Raw genomic sequence first — 16,078 nt, 5'->3', positions numbered from 1 at the left:
AATTGCTGGGTTGGTTCTGGTTTAACCCCCGACTTCCACTAGAACCAATGGGTGTTGCAGTCCAGCCTGGTTCTGCCCAGCACATACTCGGCCCTCGCATAAACCAGTGGGAGCTGCAGCCTAGTCAGAGTGACCCACAATAACCCCCACCAGGCCTGCCCCCCACCCTGGTTTGCCAGTATGTAGCAGACTAGTCCAGTCTGTCCCACATCGCATTTGGCTCTCATACATGTCAATGGGTATTGAAGCTTAGTTCCATCTAACCAGCTCAACTATCCAGCCCTCACAGATGTTGTTGGGTGCCTCTCTGTCTAGCCACCCCAGCCCCTGTCCTAGTTTTCGTGCCCTCCCGTAGTAGTGGTAACCCAAGAGGGAGGATCCCACTATTTCCCTCCCAGGTCTCTCTCAATCCCGCATTATGCACTCTCCAGGTGGTTCTGTGGCTTGACTTGACAGAATTAGCCCCCAGTACCAGCTTCTGCCAGCTGATGCTGCAGCTAAGCCCAAACAATCCTCACCCACTCTAATTTTGTTTGCACCAGTAGGAATAATCCGCCCAGCCTGGCTTTTCCCTGATTTAGTCCACATGCGGTGCACAGGTGTTGTAGCTCTGCTTAGTCTGGTCTGCCCCATCCCAGCCCACGCTCTCCAGTGGGAGTAGCTGTCCAGCAAGGGAACCACCCCTTATTCCCCCTGCCGGCTCTGCCCCCTCCCTTCCTGGTTCTCACGCGTGCTGGTTGGGCACTGTGGTCACATCTGGTACAGGCAACCTCACCTTGGCATTCCTTTTTGTGCACTGGTTTTTGTCGTGACCAAACCTGGCTCGACCCACGCTCTGTTCTGGTTCTCAGATTTGCCAGTGGATGACCTGAACTGATTCAGCCTGGTCTGCCCCCAACCCATGCCAAATATATGCCAGTGGGAAACTTTCCATGGCCTATTCTGGGCTGTTTCCTATCATGCTTCTTCAGCTTACCTGCCGGGTCTGTGTCCTGCCAGAGGAGTTGCCCAGGCTCCTCCATCAGAACCCCTCCCAATGCCAGATTTTGCGCATACCAGGGGGTCCATGAGCCAGCTCTATTCAGTTCACCTCATGTCCTAGCAGGAACAGTGGCTTTCCCTGACTGGCCTTCAACCCAAACTGGTTCTTGTTGGATGTTTCAGCCCAGTCATGGCTCATCCATACCCACATACGGTTCACACATGGCTCAGTAGGGGGTTGAGACCTAGCCTAGTCCGTCCCACATCTACCCTGGTCCTCCAGGACACCAGACGGTGTTGGGGTCTGGCCCGACTTGGTGCGTTCAGTCCCAGTCCATGCTTGTGCCAAGGGAGACTACAACCGTTTCCTGATCAGATCTCAGGGGACTCACCTCCTGTATGGATGACCCAGCTTCCCTTCAGCTCTTCCAGCCTTACTTTCTCAGTCCTGATGACCCTTCCTCAACCTTCTATTCTCATGGTCCCTCCTTAGATCTTCTCTTTCTGAGAAATTGCTCCCCTCCATCAAATCTCAATTGTCACGTTCTCACCACCATGTCCTTTTTTCCAGCGTGCTTACTGGGGGATGATGATGCTTAACTTAGGAATTTCATCAACTCTTCTAGCTAATCAATCCAACACGTTCTTTCTGGATACTGGCCCTCTTTCAAAACAGACTTCCTTTTTGGCTGGACCAAGATTCTGTGACCTATTGCTACAGCCACTGTCTGGCTAACGCAGGCCTCCACGGTTGTCTCTGTCTGCATTGACTGGAGCTTCCTGCGGCTGGATATTGCTGAACAGGAATGGCACAGTTGGTGGCTTCCTCCATGATGGATCACAACGTCTCAGTTCCTAATCACTCATTTCAAACGGGCATTTACAGCTTCCTCATGGTTTCACCATGTTTCTCTGGGAGAGGGCAGGTTTTCTCTTCATTCTTCCCAAACTGCTCCCTATCAACCTCCCTGTCTTCATCTGGACAACTTATACCATATTTTCACTGAGAAAAGACGAGTCATCAATGGTGTCTTCATGCATTCAGCAACTACTTCCTTAGCATCCACTGTGGAGAAACCACCTGTCCTGGCAGGCTCTCTCAGCAGAGGCAGCCGTCAGTCCCTTCTCTGCACAGATTGAGAGCTCTCCTCAGTGTCCGAAAGGACTTCCCTTCTTTAGCTGATGCTTCCTGAACCACCAAGTGACTCTTCTCTGTGGGGTGGGTCATGCCAGTGAACCTCACACGAGTTCTGGCCTCTCCACTCTAATGCTTCCTGCTACCACTGCATTTCTTCTAGAAGGACTCGCCCTCCCCATTGGAAAGTCAAGCTCCTGTACAAAAGTATCTGCCTCCCAGGATCTGCTTATCATAGCTGCCTTCTTCCTGCGCCACAGGAAGGGGCACTTGGCTGACCTGGTCTGAGTCTACCTGTCAACAGCATTTGACAGAGAATAGGGTCACTTCTGTCCTCTCAGCTTCCGTAGCTCCAACATCTCCCTGTGCTACGTTCCCCTTGTTTGACGTTCCTTACCAGTATCCCCTGATGGCTGCCACTCTGCTTACACAATTCTCTAATGTTCATGCTTCTGGAAGTTGGCTTTTGGTCTCTCCTTTCTCACCTGATTGTGGCCATCCCCTTAAATTAAAGTACAATAGGCTGTGATTCAAATTTTTCTCTTTCTAAATTAAGACCCTCTTCTCCTCTGAGCTCCAACTCATACTTTCAAATCCCAACATGGGGGGCCAGTGTTGTGTAACAGCAGCTCAGGCTGCCACTTGCAACACCAGCATCCTATATTAGAATGCTAGCTCCAGTCCCAGCTTCTCCACTTCTGATCTAGCTTCCTGCCAATGCACCCAAGAAAGCACAAGAAGGTGGTCCAGGTTCTGGGATTCCTGTCACTCATGTGAGAGACTCAGATGGAGCTCTGAGTTGCTGGCTTCAGCCTGGCCTGGCTTTGGCTATTGGTCCATATGGAGAGTGAAGGAGCAGATGGAAGATCTCTCTCTTGCCCCCCTGTTCCTCTTTGTGTTTTTGTGTATCCTCTTTGACACTGTCTTTCAGGTAAATCCTAAATAAACATTAAATAAGAGCAATTTTTGCCATATGACTTTCTCCAGGCTGTAGGCATGTTACACCTGCCCAGAATGGAACCCAGGTTCCATGCATTGTCCTCACCCTCCCACCATTTCACCCACCTGGGTAAGACAAAATCATGGGACTCCTTCAGTCCTTTGCTCACAGCCACTCAGCCCCCAAGTTCTTCAACCTCACCTGTGATGATTCTTTTCGTCTCTAGGACCAACTCCAAGACTGACAGTCTTAAAGTGTAATTTGGGTAGTGGCAGCCACTGCTTGGATCTCCAAGGATCCTCTCTGAGCTTTAAGTCCCAGGTGTGGCCAGCAGGGCCTTCACCATTCCTCACTTTCCCTCTTGCGTGGCAGCTTTCAGAGTCATGGGTTTTATTTAGCAGAGACACATGTGAGGAGGTCGGGTTCCTCTTCCATCCGCCAGACCCGATTGTTTGCCCTGTGTGAAGTTTCTTTCCCATAGTACAAGATAATTTTCTCATTCCCATACCACCTTATTCCAAGCTACTGCCTTCTTTTTCTTCCTGCTTATAGCTCAATTAATAATAAACAATTAGAAGCTGCCCATGTTTGCTGCCTCCCACTCCCCTCCTCCTCTCTCACATATCACTTCCAGGGTCAAGGTCACCAGCAACCCACATGCTGTGAACTGCAGAGTTCAATTTTCACCCTCATCTGTGGGATGTGGACAGTCACAACTCCTACCAGAAACACCTTCCGCCTTTGCTAGGACAGGATTCAGCACACAGGAGGTCAGCAGTAATTGTCAGTGAATAGAAGATGAGAAAGAGGAAAAAAAAGTGATGATTTAGGAAGTGGGAATCAATGTCCTTAACTAACCAGGATAATACTAACTTTGCTTCTGGCAGGATTAAATTTCTGGTAGACTGTGAAGAAGGCCTTAACTTTCATGCGATTCTAAGGAGGTGATTACAGTAGGCTCCTTTCCCTCCTAATCAGCGGCTCTAAGGCAAACACGGACAAGGTTTACAAATACTGGTCCAGGTCCAGAAGAGACGGCTCCATGGTCTGAACACAAAGGTTGGGGAAAAGCTCAGTGACTCCTGATTGACGGTGTTTGTACTCGGCTCTCCCAGGACAGTGACTTTGAGACACAGGTGTTCTCCTCAGGGGGATGGCTGTTGGGTTTGCTATCAACTTTTATCTAATATGCGAGACAAATGATTTGGCTTCTGTTAGAGTGGACATTGAGGCAACACGAGAAAACAGGAAGCTCTGCCTGCGGAGAGGACTCCAGCTTCCTGGGCGCTCCTGACCAGCCCTGCTCAGCTTCCCTCGCGGGTCGGAAGCGGCCAGTCACCCTTTGCCACACACAGACATTCAGCAAAAGCACACGAATCAGAAACCTGCCTGCCAAGACTAAGCCACATGGCAAGCAGCAGGGGGGCCTCAGACATCTTGGGCCAGCTCCACAAGGTTGTGGTCTGGTCACAGAGGGCCGCGACAAGCTGTGGGAGTACAAGTCAGCAACAGAGGGGAGTTAGGTGGTCACTCGTTTACCAGAGTGTCTTAGGGACCCTTGGTGCCTGCATCTAACACACAGATCCAGAGTCAGCCAAGTCCACACCAGGCTCCAGAGATGCATGTTTCAGATACATGCAGAAGTCTGTTATGCACACAGATTATGTATGTGTGATATTTAGCACCTTGGAGGACTGGCTGGCATATCTATTTACAGTGTGACATCTCCCCAGGCGCCTTCCAGCATTTGAACAGCCTACAGTAAGTGGGCCATGCAAACCACTCACGTTCACATCCATATGGAAGGTGGCTGTGGTGAAGTGTGGGTAGCACACGCACACAGTACCAGAAACCCACCAGCACACACCACGTCTGCAGCGTCAGGGACCCTGGGTCCCACAGGCATTGTTCACCTCCACACGTGTTTGCTCATCTGTCACTTTGTGCTGCTGCTGCCGCTCAAGGTTTGAGATGAGAAGTTCTGGCAGATGGCAGATGTGCCTATTAATAACCTGTCGGGGCTGATGGATGGAAGAGGAGCCCAGTGTCCTCATGTGCATCCCAGCCTCACACTCTTCCCAGCTTCAGGGTCAGGAGAGGCACTGCGCCTCTCGGGAGACCACCCGGACCGCCTCATTAGCACCTACCTTTTGCAACACTTTAAGGCACACCCTTCAGGATGCAAACTTACCTGCTCTTCTCCGAGAATCCTGAAGTGATGGAGCTCTTTAATCAGGGAGTTGGAACAGCCAGCTGTTGGAAGGAAGGAAGGATTAATCACAGGAATGTCATTTTCATCTGTGGCAGTCAGATGTTCTCACACACAGCTGCGACTGGCAGTGACGGGTGTCGAAGTTGCTGGGGACGTTGGTGTGTACCTGAAGGGCACCTGCCTGGCCCACCACCCAAAGGCCAGGCCTACACAAGAGGCATGGCCACCACTGCTGTGCTGTAGCTGCTCATGACTCGGGCCTGAGTTTTGTTTTTTCCTCTCTTTACTATGACCTGGCCTTTGCAAGTCTGTAACATGTCCAGCACGTCATGTCACCGTTTTCCTAACACAGAGGAGCTGAGATTTTGCGGCGCTGGAGTGGGAGAGTTAGCGACTGCAGGCTCTCTCTTTCTGTCTCTGTCTCTCTCTCTTTTCAGCATGCTAGTCCTCCACTCTCTACTCACCCAGACTTAAGGATGGAGACAGCGCAGTTGGACCATTTGTCTATGCAGGATTTTGTGTAGGTCAGTACTTCATTGCTAAGCCCCACAGGAATCTGCTCTTGAGCTGGAGAAGGGGCCGGGAAGGCAGGTGCAGTAGTTTGGTGCCCTTCCCTCTCCAGCTCTGCCCAGTCAATCTGCTCGGGCTTTTTTCAATCTTCTTTTGTCAATAACTGAGAGAATGAATTACACACATCCCTTAGCGGTGGGAGCCATTTCCGAGAGACGCTTTGTCATTGTGTGCAGGCCAATGTGTGTGCCCATTCAAAGCAAGATGGCCATGACGTCACTAGATGACACAACCTTGGTGTGTTCAGTCCATCAGGGCAGAGGGTATCAGCAGGTGACCAGATGTCAGGTGACACACTGAAAAGTTCACAGAAAAAGTGGGACTACAAGGTAGGATTATTTTGGTGTGAAATCACTTTGGAATCATGATTTTCCATAATATGCCTTTGCATAATATCCATTTCCATGCAACAGAGTGATGAAGAGAAGGAGAAGATAGGGAAGGTTTGTCTTTCTTCTGCTGATTCACTCCTCAAATGGCCCCAGTGGATGGGACTGGGTCAGGCTGAAGGTAGGAGCCTTGAACTCCATCTCAGATTCCCATGGGCATGGCAGGGGCTCAGGTTCTTGGGCATGTCCTGCTGCCTTCCCACGTCCATGACAGGGTGCTGGATAGGAAGTGGAGCAGCCGGGACTGGGGCTTAGCACCCTGATGTGGAATGGTGATATTAAAGGTGGCAGCTGTGCCACAATGAGAGCCCGAAGAAATATTATCTTTAAAAAAGTAATTACATTCCATTTTGGATGTTTTAAATGATTTTTTAAAAATAAGTAATCTTTTACATCACTCAAAAATTGATAAAAATGGCCTTGACTTGCTTTGGTCTGGGTAAATAAAGAAACAGAATTTAAAATTAGCTTATCTTCAGAATTTGGATTCTGGTATTCTCCTGAGATATACATAAAGAGATTAATGTCAATGATAGCTCAAATAAAGCACCTTGAACAGAAGACTGGATAATTAGCTGAGGTACCTGGTGGGCACAGGAAAATATCACAAACAAGGATAGATGGAGCATAAAGTCAGAAGGAGAGAACAGTGAAGAAGGGGCCAAAGACATTCTGAGTGATCCCCAAGGGGCCTATTCACAGTGGGAATTGGACCCGCTGGAGCTTGGGGCTGTAAAGGAGCTGTAACTAGCAAGTCAAGACCTGCAAGCCAGGAACACAGAACGCCCTGGGGTAGGCAGAGCACAGGCCAATAGAATGAAAATGGAGCTGCTGGGCCAGGTCCGGACTAAAGATAATAATAAAGTGCGCAGGTAAAGAAAAAGGAGCCCTCACATTTGTGCACCCTACAGCAAGAGCTGCTCACAGGACTCCGGCAGAAGCACCCCCCTCCTGAACACTGATGTCTGTCTGCAGTGATTGGTTTCTGAACACCTGTATGATGAACCCTTGTGTCTAATGCTTCCTGTATCCAACATCATATGCAAGTCTTTTCATGTTGAATTTCCAAGGCTCCCTGGGCCCCAGCCTCTCTGGAAGTAGGCACAGTTCACCATGGATGATGTAATCCCACTGTGACACTCGGCTATTCCCAAGCACACAGATTCATCTCCTGGTTCTTTGGAGAAAAACTCAGGTTAGTAGAGGGGGAATGGAAGTGACAGCGATGGAAAACAGGGTTTGGTAAATAAAAACCAAGCAAAATGGGTCTCAACACTGTGGGTGTGAGCCTGTTTTTTCCCCAATTCCCCCCACATGAGTTGCCTTGTGCAGTCACAGCTGACTGCTTGAGCTGTGCTCTGCCATGTCTCACACTATCTAGCTGGGTGCCAGCGAACCTTGCTTGGTTGCTCTCTTTGGGCAGCAGTTGCCAGGATCCTGGGAAGATGGCATGTCAGGGATCATGCTGCCCGGTGGGCTCCCAGCTCACTCGGAGTGGAAGCCCAAGTCCTTGCTGTGCCTTGTATCCTCTGGGGTCTGAACTCTACCTCCCTGGCTCACTCGACAGCAATCACAGCAGCCTGCTTTGCTGCTGACAGCAAGGAGAGACCAAGATGTGGCAACGACAACCTCCTCACCCCCATCCCACGGGTGGCAGAGAAGGGTGGAGGGCAGAAGTGTAAAGGTTCAAACGTTTGGGTGGCAGATGGGTCTTGCTCTTTGCTCCCAAGGTCCCTGATGGCAGGCCGAGGAACTGCCAGACCTGCAGAGCACCCTCTCTCAGCCCCACCATGCCTTTCCCATCCTTTACAGGTGGGAATCCAGAAGCTGCATCATGTGTCCCAAACTGTGTCCCACCCCAGGAACCTTGTCACATGTAGTGTTCCAGAACTTCATATCCCTTGCCAGTACTCAGCTCTCTCTGCTCCTCTAGGGTGGATGGGAAGGGTTCTTTCTCCTCCTCCCAAGCCTCTCTTCTTTGAACCCAACTGGTCCTGTTGGTTCTGCAAGGGCCCAGTTGCCTCTCCCACTCCCTCTCCCACCTTGTCGGCTCTGCCGCTTGCTCACCACATTTCAGTCTTCCCCTTTGGAAATTCAGCAGGTTGTGTCCCTGAACATACAGTTACCTCCCCATCTTTCTCCTCCTTTCATCCAATTTTCTCAAAAGGATGTCAAGTACTGGGCCCTGTCCCCACTTGAATGTGCGTGTTGGTGATAATTGCTCACAGAAGGGCGAGGTCAACATCGGGGTTTCATGTCTTTAGAAACAAGAATTGGCTAGGTTTGAAGCTCTGATTTGCACTGATGACCTAGTTGTTTGCTCTTGGATAAGTCGACTGATCTAAATTCACCAGGAACATCACAGTGACACCTTTGTTCTCAGTGTATGGCAAAGACAGCAACATGCTTTATAAACATGAAAACTGGTGGGGAGCGGTGGCAGCAAACGCATTGCTCATGCTATCATTGGCCTTCTGGAACCTTGTAATGGCTATTTATTTCCAGAGCTTTCCTTGGTTTCAAAAAAGAAAGCAGCCATTGAAAGCAATCCTTCCATAATCTTTCATTTAGAGAAAAAGAGTATGGCACTATTTATTTGTTTATTACGCAGCGCTGACCTCTGCCAAGGAACTAGAAGTTGTTCCTCCTTTGCTTACAGCAGGGAAAAGCTGGAGAAGCTAGACGGCAGCTCTTGGTCCCATCAGAGAACAGCCCCTCCCCTCAGTTTGCAGAAACAGGCAAGCCAGAAAGGACCAGCTGAGACTGCAGGCCTGAAGACGCTACTGCTAGCACTGTAAGCGTGGCTGAGTGTGGGGTAGCTAAGTGAGTGCATTCCAGTCTTTAGGAAGCCTACTGGGTCCTCAATGTGAGTGTGCAAGAACCTTCTCTGGTGGAATGCACTGGGTTAGCACCTGCTCCAGCACTGCGGGAGAAGGGCATCCTTTTCACTCCAGTCTCCATGGTCTGAACTGCCTCAGGAATGAGGGTTTCAAGGGGGTCAACTGAGAATCCTGCTGCCAGGGAGGGCAGTACGAGAGCTGGGGCACATTGGTGAGAGCCATGACCCCAACAAAAGAGAACCAGTTAAGGATGGAGATCTAACCAGAACATTCCAGAGCAGATCTTTCTGCTTCCTCTCCTCTCACACATTTCTATCTGAGGAGCAAAACTCGAGCCCCAAGTTAGGGAGGAAACAAGAACAAGAATTCCAGGGGGTCTTTGGAATTCCTGGCCCCCTCAGCTGCAGTCCTATACCTAGGCTGACCAGCACATACATTAATATCAGTGTAGCGAGGAAAAGACATGTCAGAAGGCAAGAGGAAGAAAAGCACGATATGATGAGACAAAGAAAGCAATTAAAAAGTGACTCAGATATGACATAGATGTTGCAATTACCAGGATGGGAATGGAAATAATGATAACTAATATGTTAAGAACTCTAGGGGAAGGGATGCCTGCCTTAGTGCAGTGGGTTAAGCTGCCACATGAAATACTAACATCTTGTAGGAGAGCTAGTTTGAGTCCTGGCTGCTCCAGTTCTTATCCACCTGTCTGATGACACACCTCAAAAAATAGCAGAAGATAACCCACATGCCTGGGTCATGTGGGAGACTCAAGGCGGAGTGCCAGGCCTCTGGTTTTGGCTCGGTCCCAAGATGGAAGATTTCTTTCTCTGCCTGTGTCTCCATCTCTCTAACTTTGCCTTCCAAGTAAATACCTAAAATAACAACAACAACAAAACCAGGACTCCAATGAAGAGATGGGTCATGAAAACAGAGAAGATGAAACTTCTCAAGAAGGAAGGAATAGAAAGTTCTAGAAACCAGAAGCACTGACTGAAATGAGCACCTTTGATGATCTGTGAGCTTGATTACAATTCAATAAAATGTTCCCATGATGAAATACAAAGGAAAAAGGAAAAAAATAAGATGTTTAGAAATGAGCCAAAACAACATAATTGAAGTACTGTGTGGATAGAATGGCACAGAAAAATAACAAAGAACAAAAACTTTCTAAGATCAGTGTCAGCTACTGCACTGAAGGTTCCAGAAGCACAGGGAAAGTGTTAAACAGAAGAACTTCCCCCTCAAATGGCACATTGAGCACAATGAAATCAAACTCAAGAAACCAAAGACCAAAAGAAAATTTTTAAAGAAACTAAAAACAAAACAGCTTACCTGCAGAGAAAGAAGGCGGAAAGTTTCAAGGAACTTCTCATCAGAAACCAAGCAAGGAAAAAGAGACTAGAGGGAAATATTGGAAGTGATGAATCCTGTGCCCAGTGAAATTGTCCTTCACAAGTGAGAAAGAAATGCTTTCTGAGACAAACACCGAGGGGATTTACCATCCACACTTTTCGTTTGGTTAATTTCCAGCTTGAGAAATTCCTATTGATTCGCTCTGCAAGACATGTTGAAAGAGGTTTTACAGGACACAGCAGAAGGATCCAGATGGGAAACTTGGTCTACATCAGTGGAAAAACAATGTTGAGAAGGCTCAGTGAAGATTGAATCTGATCTTTCATCTTTCTCATTTTGGGTAAGTTTCAAGAGCTGTTTGCTTATCAACCGTCACAATGTGTAGGATGATCACATCTTAGGCTAGCAACCACACAAGGGTTGGGCAGGAGAACTGGGAACTTGGTTAAAGACACCTGAACCATCTGCTAAGTGATGCCGTTTCTTTGGAAAGGAAATGAAAAACTGCAAATCCTAGAGAAGCTACTAAAGAGATGAGGTGGTCTAAACACATCAAGTAAAAACAAAGGTTGTTCAGAAATGCTTAGAAGAACCAATGTGTGGATGCGGAGACAGTTCCGCTTTCAGAGGATATGTAGGAATTTGTGGTCTTTGGTTTGTGATTTATCAATGAAAGACCCTGTGAGGGACTCTGAGGGGATGACCTGAGGCCGATGTGTTGGGACATGAGCCCTTCTTTCTAACCAGGTTGAGGTGGGAAGGCAAACCCCTCCGACCTGGGGAAGCAAGCACTGTCTGGGTGTGAAACAGCAGGAACAATAGTCTACCATCATGGTGCGCGTGGAGCCTGCACAATCCCAGGCATGGGGAAGGAGGCAGCAACTGGCAGCCTCTTGGTATGGAAGGAGTGTGCCCTCTGGTCCGGGAGGTGTACCCTGTGTACCCAGATTGTCTTCCCACACATGCCTTGGAATAGGTGAGCACTCAAGGCAGGCACGCATGCTTCCCTGGGTAGATGCCAATCTCCTCTTGGTCCTCTCTCCTGTCTGTCTCTCCTTTATTGGGGGGCGTCCTCCTTCTCGTCTCGCTACCTAACCTGGTAGGTAGAGTGAAGAAGCAGTGGAGACTGTGGATCTCCTCCGCTGTAACTGGCTGTTGCCTTGGCCCAAGAACTGTGAACGGATTCATTTACTGCCTGTGCAGAAGGAGTGAAACGATCTCACAGTTTTTTTTTAAAGGATGCTTGTGAATGTCTGCCTCATCCCACACAGCTGCTTGTATGTGCTGAATGGCACCTGCTCTTCTGAGAGCCTCGCTCTCGTTGTCACCAGTCTGTAGCACATTGCCTTTTGCACTCAAGGATCAAGTGAAGCAACAGGCAGAGCTGAGGGACTGGCAGCCCCATCTCAGAATTCTACTTCTAAAACCCAGATTTCATTTCTGCACACTACTTTCTACCCTGCGGTGTGGCTAAATAAAAGGCCTTATGGTTTCTCACATGTAAAAATGCCACAAGCTTAGGATTTAATACACTATAGTAAACTAATAAGATGAATTTGATGAACTTGAGCAAACTTGTGTTACCATACAGACATCAGCAACCCACACACAACAGTAACAACAAAAACCCAAAACAGGGCCTGGCGTGATAGTATAATGTTTAAGGTCCTCACCTTGAACGCACTGGGATCCCATGTGGGCGCCGGTTCTAATTCCGGCTGCTCCACTTCCCATCCAGCTCTCTGCTTGTGGCCTGGGAAAGCAGTCAAGGATAGCCAAAGGCCTTGGGACCCTGCACCCATGTGGGAGACCCAGAAAGAAGTTCCTGGCTCCTGGCTTCAGATTGGCACAGCACCAGCCATTGCACACACTTGGGGAGTGAATCAACGGTTGGAAGATCTTCCTCTCTGTCTCTCCTCCTCTCTGTACATCTGCCTTTCCAATAAAATAAATGAATCTTTAAAAAAAAAAACCCAAAACAGAATTTTAGGGGTTAAAAATATCACCATGAGGCAACTGGGAAAGAATGAGCCAGAAGGCATTGGGGGCCCAGGCTACTCTATGTGGTGGACATGTTTCCACAAGCAAATTCTGTAAGACAAGGCTCTCAAGGGGAATGTGTTGGTCCACACATTAGAGCTTGCATCAGTGAGAATTTGGCTGAGTTGAATCCAACAGCCTGCATGCACAGACCCCATCATAATAGTCTGAACCACCTGTGGAACTGGTTGTTGGTGTCGGTTTCTACAACCTGAACACAAACCCCCCTCATTAAAGTGGAAGTCCACTCTTGGCTGCCACTTTCTCTAGAACATCAGAACCCGCACAGTGTCCAGCCCAAGGTAGGACTTGGTAAATATTTGCAGAGGGAATAAGCAAAGTGGGAAAATCCATTGCTTTCTGGGTCTTGCAGACTGGAACTTTGAAAAACATATGAGGTTTGAATTACTCACACATCCAGCCAGGGTTAACTCTAAGGAATCATAAGTGAAACAGTCTATTATTTGTTGTACAAATCAATAGCTTTAAGATCCCCCAAATGAACATTTTTTTGTATTTGAAGCACAATGTTTGATTTTTAAGCCCCAAAGCCATAGAAGCCAGCAAGAAAGTTGCCTGCTGCTCCCCTTCCTTCCAGACCTGTGTTGGCAAAGGCAGAGCTCTGTGGGAGTACGACTAACTCCACCATCAGGAGACAGGGCTGAGACTCAGGTCTCTGAGAACATCACACAGGGGCTAATGCAGGAGTCTCTGAGACCATTGTCAGGACTTCACAACAGTGGAGGATGGCCTGAAGCCTGGGGACCCTGTACCCTCGCAGGAGACCCAGAAGCATCTCCTGGCTCCTGGTTTCTGATAGGATCAGCTCCAGCCATTGCGGTTACTTGGGGAATGAATCATCGGATGGAATGTCTTTCTATCTCTCCTTCTCTCTGTAAATCTGACTCCAATAAAAAAAAAAATAAATAAAATAAATGTTTTTTAAAGGAAGACTGGAAATCCATGTGTCTTTTCAGGAGCATTAGCTACGGCTCTAACCACACCATCCTCTCTCTCTGGATGGAGTGCCTTCCATCCGGCCACACAGATCAGGACATTGCCTAAAACATTCTTGCTACCCCTTGACAGTGGCAGCATGACATGATCTGAATGTTTTAACATTATGAATAAGCCCAGCAAATCATCAGAAAAAAAAATTGCCTTCCATTTTTGACAAGCTCGCCTGTGTGAAAAATGACTTTGTGAGGATCTTGAAGTAGCCATTTTGAGCTCTCCAGCCTTGCGGGGCTGCCCCTGAATGTGGCTTCACCGGCACAGGGACATGTGGGCCCTGGCCCTTCCTCCTCCTCGGGCTCCTCCTCTTTGGACAGGCCACCCCTACTGCCATATGGAGCAGCCTGCAGGTCCAAGTTCTGGGATGCAGTTTCTACCAAGAGCTTCCCCTTGGCCATTACACTCTGGAAGACAGAGTCCAGTAAGGGTCTTGGGGTGTGGGGGACCTTGCAGAGCACCATGAAGTCCTGTGCCACCAGGGACTCACTCGAACAGGGCTTAGATTCAGTGGGCTCTTCGGGAGAGGGGAAAGGACAGTTAAGCCCTCATGGCCAAAGGCTTTTGCCTGGCCTCTCTTCTCCTTGACCACCTTGGACATGCTGACATTAGATCAACTCCCTGTTCTGAAATCAATTCTCCTTTCATGGTGAGACTCACTTCTCTCTCCAGTTTCACTGATATTTCCTTTGCTGTTCTTTGCTTCTCCTCTGGTTATGCAAACCTGGGCCTCTGCCTTGAACACACAGCAGTTCCCTTCTGCATCCTCTCCTACAGCATCCTCTATGGGGGCCTTCAGTCTCTGCTTCCAGGTGCCAGCTCCCCAGGCGCACCTTGGGCCCCGCCATCATTGTCCCATCATTGTCCTCATGGGGAGTGTCTCATCTGCCTCACAGCCACGGACCTCTACCTCCATATTTTGGGGACCATCCTCATCAGCTCTTCGTGTGCACCTGCTCGTTCCTAAGTGCTCACACTCTGTGTGTGTATCACGTGTGTGTAACTGATGGCTGAACTCATGTTAAACTTGCTGCATTTAAAATTTGGGGGAAAAAAGTTTTGAGGAAAAAACATCCAAGAAACAACAAATCCATTGTTGGAACTCTTTGTGGTCCCTCCATGGCCTCTGGCAGTGACCTTGAACTTCTGCAGGGAAATGTCTGGAGTCCTTGTACTGTGCTCCCTACTGAGTGCTCACAAGCTGCTCCTTAAGCTACGTGCTCTGTCCTTCCTAACGTGGGTGGTTCTCTGCCCGGGAGCCAGGAGAAGCAGAAACTGAATAGGCTTCTGTCCGCTGACCCGGTGCTGTGTCCTTGGGCAAGGGCACGTTCTTCCTTGTATTTTCTTCTGTTTTCTTGACCTGAACACAACTTTGTTTAGTTTTTAAAAACAGGCAGAGAGACATAGAGAGAGGGAGAGAGACACACAGGCACTGATCTTCCATGTGTTGTTCTTTCCTCCAGTTCCATAGTCACTTGATGGCTTTCCTCTGGATCTTCCCGTGGTTGGGAGGGACCCAAGTGATGTACACCAGCAGGAAGCTGGAATGGGAAGTCAATCTCGGGCTCGGACCCTGGTGCTCTGACATGGCCATTCTGAGTCATGTCTTAGTCACGGTGCCAAAGGCAAATGTAGACATCCTTGGGGATACCTACATTAGAATTTCCACTCATTCTGGCCAATTCTGATACTGTTCTCATAGGCATATGTGTTCTATTCTGGGCTTCCCCCTTTATTAAACTCTAACCTGACTAAATCACTTCTTTGGTAATAAGAGAGAACAATGCAATTCATTGTAAAGCACATGAAAACAGAATTGAATCTTATTTTTTCAAGGATAATTGTGAAATGGGTCCTTTTATTTCAATTAGTAAATCAATGTTTACTTTCATCTGTTCCTTGCCATAATGACTATTTTATGATCTAGTTAGAGTGCGCAAGGAAAATACACTCAAAAGTTATGGATCATTTCCACCAAATCCCTGGTGGCTACTAAAAGCAAGAACAAGAAAATCCTTCCTAAGAAAACCTGTTCTGGGGTGGACAGGATTGCAGCATCTTGAAAAAGCCTCTCTGAGCGTCCTCAGTCACACACCGTGAAGTAGGGGACAATCACCGGAAAAGCATTCCAAAACGCAGGAGTCCGCAGCCACTAATTTTTTTTCTTTTAATTTCCTTGGAAACCATCACTGGGGCAATTGTGTTATCCTGTGGGTTCAATGGCAAACCATGAGCACCCAGGCTTGGGATAAAACTGAAAATGAATCTGGGATCTCTGAGGTGCCACTGACATTGGTCACATGACACAGATGGTCTGCAAGCACAGGCTGCCGCTGCTTGGGGTGAACGCTTTGAGGATTAGCTTCTCTCCTGGCTAAAGCTCGGAATCCCTGATGCAGGCGTGACAATTACCATTACCTTCCATTTCCCTCCTTCATGTCCAGCTTTGAAAAGGAAACCAGCTAATGATGAAACAGCATCAAAGAGGAGTGATGCCTCAGGCCATCAGAGACAAAGTGGTGATAGCACAGGATGACCTGGAATCCCAAGCTGATGCTGGGCGTGGCTAGGGGTGGGGTGGCCCTTGGAGCAGGCCAGGCA

General features: G+C 48.5%; 1 protein-coding gene across 1 annotated transcript in view; it reads right to left on the bottom strand.

Moving 5' to 3' along the window:
- Positions 1–16,078, bottom strand: part of PRKN (parkin RBR E3 ubiquitin protein ligase) — a 1,179,505-nt gene that overhangs the window by 174,298 nt on the left and 989,129 nt on the right. The window contains exon 8 of the mRNA XM_058656181.1: positions 5,248–5,309. Coding sequence (XP_058512164.1) covers positions 5,248–5,309 — 62 coding nt within the window. The remainder of the gene's footprint in view (positions 1–5,247; positions 5,310–16,078) is intronic.

The sequence above is a fragment of the Ochotona princeps genome, chromosome 1 (genome assembly GCF_030435755.1).
Source record: "Ochotona princeps isolate mOchPri1 chromosome 1, mOchPri1.hap1, whole genome shotgun sequence".
Classification (NCBI taxonomy): Eukaryota; Metazoa; Chordata; class Mammalia; order Lagomorpha; family Ochotonidae; genus Ochotona; species Ochotona princeps.
The sequence above is the reverse complement of the archived record's forward strand: the minus strand, read 5'-3'. Positions and strand labels throughout refer to the sequence as shown.